Genomic DNA, 7,416 nt, shown 5'->3' on the forward strand with positions numbered 1-7,416 from the left:
TCGATATCACCATCCTTCTACAACATTGACACCAAATATCGAAAGGGGTCTTTCTGAGGTACCACATGTCCATCAGGGCTAACCTCCTGCTCCTCATGCCTAGTAGTACTGAAACCTAGTTCTACCATGCCTAAAATTAAACCTTTCGATTCCAAAGTTTGTCTCCACGGCTCTAACTTTCTATTAACCACCGCCTGAGTATCAATGACTAGCACCACATCATACAAAGAGCATACAACATAGGATATCTCCTTATATATCCCATGTGACCTCATCCATCATCAAAGTAAAATGAGAAGGGCTCAAACCCCAACCTTGGTGGAGTCTTATTTTAATAGTAAAGTCATCAGTGTCATCATCACTTGTTCGAACAGTTGTCATAACATTATCATGCACGTCCTTGATGAGGGTAATGTACTTTGTTGGGACTTTGTGTTTCTCCAAGGCCCACTACATGACATTCCACGGTATATGGTGGGCCTTCTCCAAGTCAATGAAAACCATATACAGGTCCTTTTGCTCCATATATCTCTCCATAAGTTGTCGTACCAGGAAAATGGCCTCCATGGTCAACCTCCCAGGCATGAAACCAGACCAATTTTTGGTCACGCTTGTCTTTCTTCTTAAGCAGAGCTCAATGACTCTCTCGCATAGATTCAGTATATGGCTCAATAGTTTCATTCCACGTTAATTAATACAACTTTGAACACCCCCTTGTTCTTGAACACATGTACTAATATACTCTATCTCCATTCTTCTAACAACTTGTTGCCAAAAATGAGGGCGAAAAGCTTCGCTAGCCATACGCCATACTATAGTATGGCTCTAAGGCCTCTCCATACCTCAATGGAGATACAATCAGGGTCCATCGCCTTGCCACCTTTCATCCTTTTTAAAGCCTCCCTGACCTATTAGTACCATCAAAGGAGTAGTACAACTCAACAGTAGAGCTATCATTCTCTCCATTGAACAACTTATCGAAGTACTCTCTCCATGCTTGATCATCACCTTCACCAGAAGTTGAACTTTTCCGTCCTTAATGCATTTGACTTGGTTATATCCCTTGTCTTCCTCTCTTGGATCTTGGCCATCTTATAGATGTCCCTTTTGCCTTCCTTTGTCCAGCTCAACAGTAGAGATATCATTCTCTCCATTGAAAAACTTATCGAAGTACTCTCGCCATTTATGCTTAATCATCACCTTCAGTAGAAGTCTATCTTCTCCGTCCTTGATGCATTTGAGTTGGTTATATCACTCATGTTCCTCTCTTGGATCTTGGCCATCTTATAGATGCTCCTTTTGCCTTCCTTTGTGTTTAAACGGTAGTAGAGTTCCTCGAACACCTAACCCCTTGCTTCACTAACAGCTTGCTTTGTGGCCTTGTTTGCCACCTTGTACTTCTCTATGTTATCTGCACTCCTTTCCACATGCAAGGGTCTGACATAGTCTTTCTTCTCCTTAATAGCTTCGCTTCTACTTCCCATGGTCACCCCAAACTCCTCTAAAGCCACCTTCCAAACGCAAGTCGCCATCTTCATCCACTTTTTTTCCATCACCTCCATCCTCCCAAGGGCCCTCCTTACTAACCCATCTCCTTGAAAGCATGAGTCGCCCCCTCCCCCTTAAGCTTCCCCACTTCATTCTAGCAACTCTGGCGCACTTATCCCGCTAGACATGAATCTGAAAGCGAAAGTCGACCACCACAAGCATTGTTGAGGGACAAAACTTTCTAGGCATCACCTTACAATCTAGGCAAGCACATATGTCTTCTCTTCTCAAGAGGACGGAATCAAACTAGCTAGAGTGTTGATCTCTACTAAAAGTCACTAGATGGGGGTTTTCTCTTTTTAAAGAGGGTGTTAGCTACAATCATATTGTTGGAAAGCGAAGCTTAAGTATACCTCTCCTTGATTCCGCTGCCATAGCCAAATCCCCGGTTTACCCCATCAAAAAATGTGTTAGATGTGCTCACGTGGCCATTGAGGTCTCCTCCTATGAAGAGCTTCTCGTTGTACACTCGCAAGCATGTCCTCCGGGCCTTCCCAAGACTCCCTCTTGGTGCTCTCATCGTGGACTAGTTAAGGGGCACAGGCGCTGATAACACTGAAAATGAAGTCCCCAACTCTTGAAAACATTGAGGCTTTGGATGATCTTGGCAAAGGATCAACCTTCTGCAACTCCCTATCAACCAACTTAAGGACACCTCAGCTAGTTCTAAGTGGGTGATTGTGCCTGGGATGGGATCACCTCCTCATGTGCTGGTAGATACCATGAACAAGCTGAAGATAACTGACCTTAGGCAGCCTTTCTTTGGCCCTCCAGCGCGTGAACAATGTCCTCTACTCGAGAGTGTTGCATCAAGCCCTGCGTTACCTCTGGAGATTACTTGGTCACTGTTGGCCTCACTGAAATGTCACAAGATCTCCAACATTTGCGAAGCTCTCTCACCTATAACTAGATGTGTCAATGCTAAAGGGTTGTATGCCTCAAAGCAGGTCCACTAGTAGTTTGCGGCCTTTTTGCTTGGCCAATCTCTTTAGATTTGTTCTTCCTTTCAAGTGTAGTTTTTGGTTTTTTGAATACTTTGGTTGTAGCATGTAGTTCGTGCGATTTCATTTATATGGAGCTAGGGAGAGACTTCTAAGTCCCTATCAACGATCTATTCACCATCGGTCTTATGATTGAGCATGAGTCATGTAATATACTATAGTGGGTAGGAGCCCAAGGAATCTCATTGGAGAAAATAAAGATAGATTACTCAAGTTCATGCCCCTGAGATGTATAATAGACCTACGTCCTGCTATGAGTTTTGTAAGAATGGTGATCTAAATGACTTGAGTATTTGGCAGAGGTCTTTGAGTCCTTCGGCATGAAGTCTTGAATATTCGGTGATCTAATCCTCTAGAAAATTAGGAACACATCCTCTAGTTATAATAGAATCCTGGAGTTAGCGTGCCACTAGCCAACGCAACCAAAAGTCTGAATTCATTAAAGGGGTTAGGCAATCCACATATACACTTCAACACCCCCTCTCACGTGTGACGCGGGAAGTCAACATGTGAATAGAGTTAGAGGTATGGCACAAGAGGCCTATACGTTACACAGAGGGGGCAACAGCAATTTTTTGGATAAAATGCGAAAGCCGGGACTTGAACTAAAGAAGTTAGGCCCTGATAAATACCATGTTAAGCTTCATGCACTAGCCAACACAGCCAAAATCCAAACTCATGGAAAGGGGCAAGTTACATATACACTTCAACACCCCTTTTCACGTGTGATGTGGGAACATACTTAGAGCTACGGCTCCGGAGGGCTATACGTGAACACGGGGGGGGGGGGCAACAACAATGTTTGGATAAATTGCGAAATGCGGGACTTGAACTCAAGACCTTAGACTCTGCTACCATGTTAAGTTTCATGCACTAGCCAACGCAACCAAAAATCCAAACTCATGGAAAGGCTAGGCAATTCACTGTTTGGTTTGGAGGGATTTTGGAGGAATTATATAGGATATAATTTCTATAGGAAAAATTCTTTTTGAGTCCTTTGGTTTGTAGGAATATAATCCTATTCCTATGGAGGAATTCTTCCTATCCACCACATTTCATAGGAAAATAAACATTATCCTAGACTCAATGGAAATATCCTATGATGTGGACCAGAGGACATCTCTTTTCTTATTACTGTTCATAGGATTTGATACACTTCAACACATCCTTATTCCTCCAAGTGCCCAACTTTTCACGATTGGCTCTAGACCTCGGGGGCCCATAGGCACTCTTTGGTCGACTTGGTCTGTCGGGCCCACAGGGTATGTGCCTCTGATAGTTTAACACTACTTGCAATTTAATGACATTTATATTGTGGGGAATGTAACCAATGCCCATAATAGCAGAGATGCGCTGAGGGAGTGGGTGGCATGTGTTGACGCTTGGTCGACCGACGTGTGATATTTTAGCAATATTAATGGAGAGGAGCACTCGTAGTCCTGCATTGAAGGTGTAGGCCTCATGTTCCGTCATCAAACATAATGCCTCTATGACATATTGTTGTGATCGTTGTCCTTGTATGATTGTCTTCCCCTCGGATTTGTAACATGTATTACGCTATTGGATAGCACCATCCAAATAACCCCATCTGATGTTTGAGGGCCATTTTGCCACCATGCCAGGATATGCTGCCAAGGATGTGATGCTTTCTTCCTTTTGGGGGGGCTTTAGGGATAAAGAGAGTAGTAACACTTTTATTTCAATGATACTCAGATCCAATGTGATATGATAGCCCATACTGGCAACTAATACATGTCAACACTCCACGTGTGATGCCACACACCAAAACCACTTCAGGGGGTTGATCAGGGTCTAAACCTTGAGGGACCAGAACACAAAACCTAAGGGGGCCAAGTAGACTTTTTATATCTCATTGGCATCAACACTCCACGTGTGTAATTTTCAACATATTACCCCCCCCCCCCATAAGTCTTTAGAGTATCAAGAATTATCTGATTTATCCATTTTTTGTATTTTCCTCACCTTTGTGTTTTATTTCATAGGCTATCATACGCCACATGACACTAAACCACGTAAGGGATTAAATTTATTAGATGGGGCGAACTGTGGAGTAAGGGGACGGTAAAAACCAAAAACAATAATCAAGTAGACACTCAGTAAAAACCAAACTAAGGAGTAAAAGGTTGCTCTTGCTGATTATAACTTCTAGTAATGCTATTCTCTATGGTTTCATAGTAGAGAATCATCTTACACAACTTGGACTTGTAGATCCCTATTGGACCAAAATTATCAAGCATGTCAATGGAATGTTAAGACACAACGATGAGAAGAGGCAGAAAGCTTGATCACTCTTCTCCCAAAGCAGGGTCACACTGGAATCCATTATCATTAACCGAACAAAAATATCCCAACTAGCATAATTTTGCGTTGTGACTTGCGAAGAAATAAATACCAAGAACACCAAGTATCCTCCAAAAATTCAACTTAAACAAACGAGAATACCCGTGAGGATTTCCATAGAAATCCTGACGACCAATTATAGTTACTAAATGTAAATTTCGCATCAAATGAAAAACAAGAGGGTATTAAACCATCCTGAACAAAATGGAAGATTGAGAACACAACACGTTTAACCATAAAAATACTCCCACTAGGGAAAATGGTATTAGTCTTCTTTAGGGAAACAAACAGGGTATGCTAACTAATTATCAATCAACAACTCATTTAGCTGACTGCGTATTTGAAACTATGATGTAGAACATGTTAGTTGCATATGACCTTTAACAAACATTGTAGAATCTTATTAAATGCACATGATTTTACAAACCTTGTAAAATGTGCACGTTGGTATTCGAAAAACTGGTTATAGTACTATAAAGTATGAGATCAAATAGGAATTTTTCATCAAGCAGTAAATGATGGTGCATTTACCTGTGAAAGAGGGGTGCTCCAACCTTCTAAGAGGGACCAATCAAGCACTGGCCTAAGGTCCTTGGTATCGGCAGCCCAGCATCCACCTTCACCTATTGGTATCTCAGGACAAATTATCTGTAGACAAGGACCAGGTAGAAAAAGTACAATACAACTCATATTAAATGCACCACCAAACGAAGCAACAAATGCAAGTATTGTAAATTATACACTCATGCAATGAAAAGGGAAATAAGTTTATTATCACTACAAATAAATCCAAACAAGAAAATATTACATTACAAACAAAACAACAAACCATGTGTGCATACAGAAATTCTAATCATTTTCTCGAATGGAAAGCATTGCCTTCTTTCAGATGCCATACCCCTCATACTTAGGCTAAGATCGCTCTCAATTTTTCATCTATAACAGGAGCAAAGTTTGGTACCAACAACACCAGTGGTAGATATATATATTTACAGTTCTGGTTCTTCTCCTAGTGTTATGAATATGAATTTTCTTTTAAGAAATGCTTGTGACTTAGCACTAAGGATCATTACTTGTTTGATAGCTTACAACTTGTAGTCCTTTTTCCGTTTCACATTATCCCCATGCACTGGTACGACACAACAATATTGAGTATAATCTTTGTGCAAATATAGCAAGCACGACTTGAAATCAACATGTGTGCAACATGTTCACTAAATAATTATGTGCGGATATAGCAAGCATAAAACTTGAGTCCAGTCTAAACAAGAAATAACTTGTGTCCGGTCAAAAAGCATAATAAATTACATCTGGTCAAAAAAAGCATAGTAACTTTAGAAATCATTATATGCAAATAAAACAAGAATATCCATTCCAACCCTAATGTGATTTTTTGAAAATTGAAAATATGTTAACCTTTTGAACAAAACAATTAACATGAGTTCAAATAAAAATGGCTAGGTATTTGATTTCATGAAAGGAGCAAGCTGGTGCCATTTGTGTCACCAAATAAATTCTTACCATAACTTTGTCTTCACCCAGAAACTCGATAATTTTGCCAGTCCAGAAACAATCATTGTACCACCAGTCAATCAAGTCACCTACATTCCAAGGACTGCTTACAACTGCTACAATATCCGTCTGTGGCCAATGCTCAAGAATATCATTCTCCCAACACCACTGAGGAAAACGAGGTCGTAACATGATCTCCCTATTTTGACCTGCTTTCTGATTACGACATTTTGGGGGAACTTTGTACAGTCTAGACCATCTCCTTTCTGTCAGTATATAAAAGAAATAATTTAAACATATGGAAAACTAGTGTTGACAGTCTCGGATAAATTATGTGCCATTGCAGGTTTGTTGGCACAACTTTCACAGAATTGGCTCTCTTAGTCAAGCCCATTGGTAACCACTCGGATGCTAGAGATCCGACAGAATTAGTTTGTGCTTTTCTGGCCCCAGTGGACGTAGCCCCTGAGGATCCGATTAATTGTTGGTAGTTGATCGCAGTCGCAAGAGTAGAAGTAGGATTTATTTTTTGAACTTCATAGACTTGGCTCTCTGAGCTCCAAGCCCATGGACATCAGCCAAATTCCGACTAAACTAGAGTACAAAACCTTTGAACTTCATGGACTTGGCACTTTGAGCTCCAAGCCCATGGCTATCTGTTAGATGTTCGTCATCCGACCGAATTTAGTTTGTGCTTTTCTTCTAGTAGAGGGCATAATTAGTGCACACACTGGGTGTAGCCCCCAAGGCTACGATTGACTGCTAGCAGTTGGTCAAAGTCTTTAGAGTAGTAGAGAATATTTGTACTTTATGGACTTAGCTATCTATGCACCAAGACCATAGCAATCAGCCAATTCTGATGAACCGACTGAATTAGAAGTAATTGCTTTTTGAACTTCATAGACTTGGCTCTCTAAGCTTCAAGCCCATGACAACCAACCGTATTCCAAAAAACCAACTAAAATAAAGTTGAATTCTTGTCTTAGGATTTTTC

The 7,416-nt window shown here is 40.9% G+C and overlaps 1 protein-coding gene across 1 annotated transcript in view; it reads right to left on the reverse strand.

The window, feature by feature from the left end:
* Window positions 1-842: 842 nt before the first annotated feature.
* The window catches only part of LOC119342784, a gene marked incomplete at its 3' end in the record, with an annotated part of 19,449 nt that continues 12,875 nt past the window's right edge, over window positions 843-7,416 (reverse strand). Inside the window, exons 5-8 of the mRNA XM_037614159.1 lie at window positions 6,432-6,688; window positions 5,442-5,558; window positions 1,365-1,511; window positions 843-908 (exon numbers count right to left, since the gene is read on the reverse strand). Coding sequence (XP_037470056.1) covers window positions 843-908; window positions 1,365-1,511; window positions 5,442-5,558; window positions 6,432-6,688 — 587 coding nt within the window. The remainder of the gene's footprint in view (window positions 909-1,364; window positions 1,512-5,441; window positions 5,559-6,431; window positions 6,689-7,416) is intronic.

Source organism: Triticum dicoccoides, unplaced genomic scaffold (assembly GCF_002162155.2).
Source record: "Triticum dicoccoides isolate Atlit2015 ecotype Zavitan unplaced genomic scaffold, WEW_v2.0 scaffold104829, whole genome shotgun sequence".
Lineage (NCBI taxonomy): Eukaryota > Viridiplantae > Streptophyta > Magnoliopsida > Poales > Poaceae > Triticum > Triticum dicoccoides.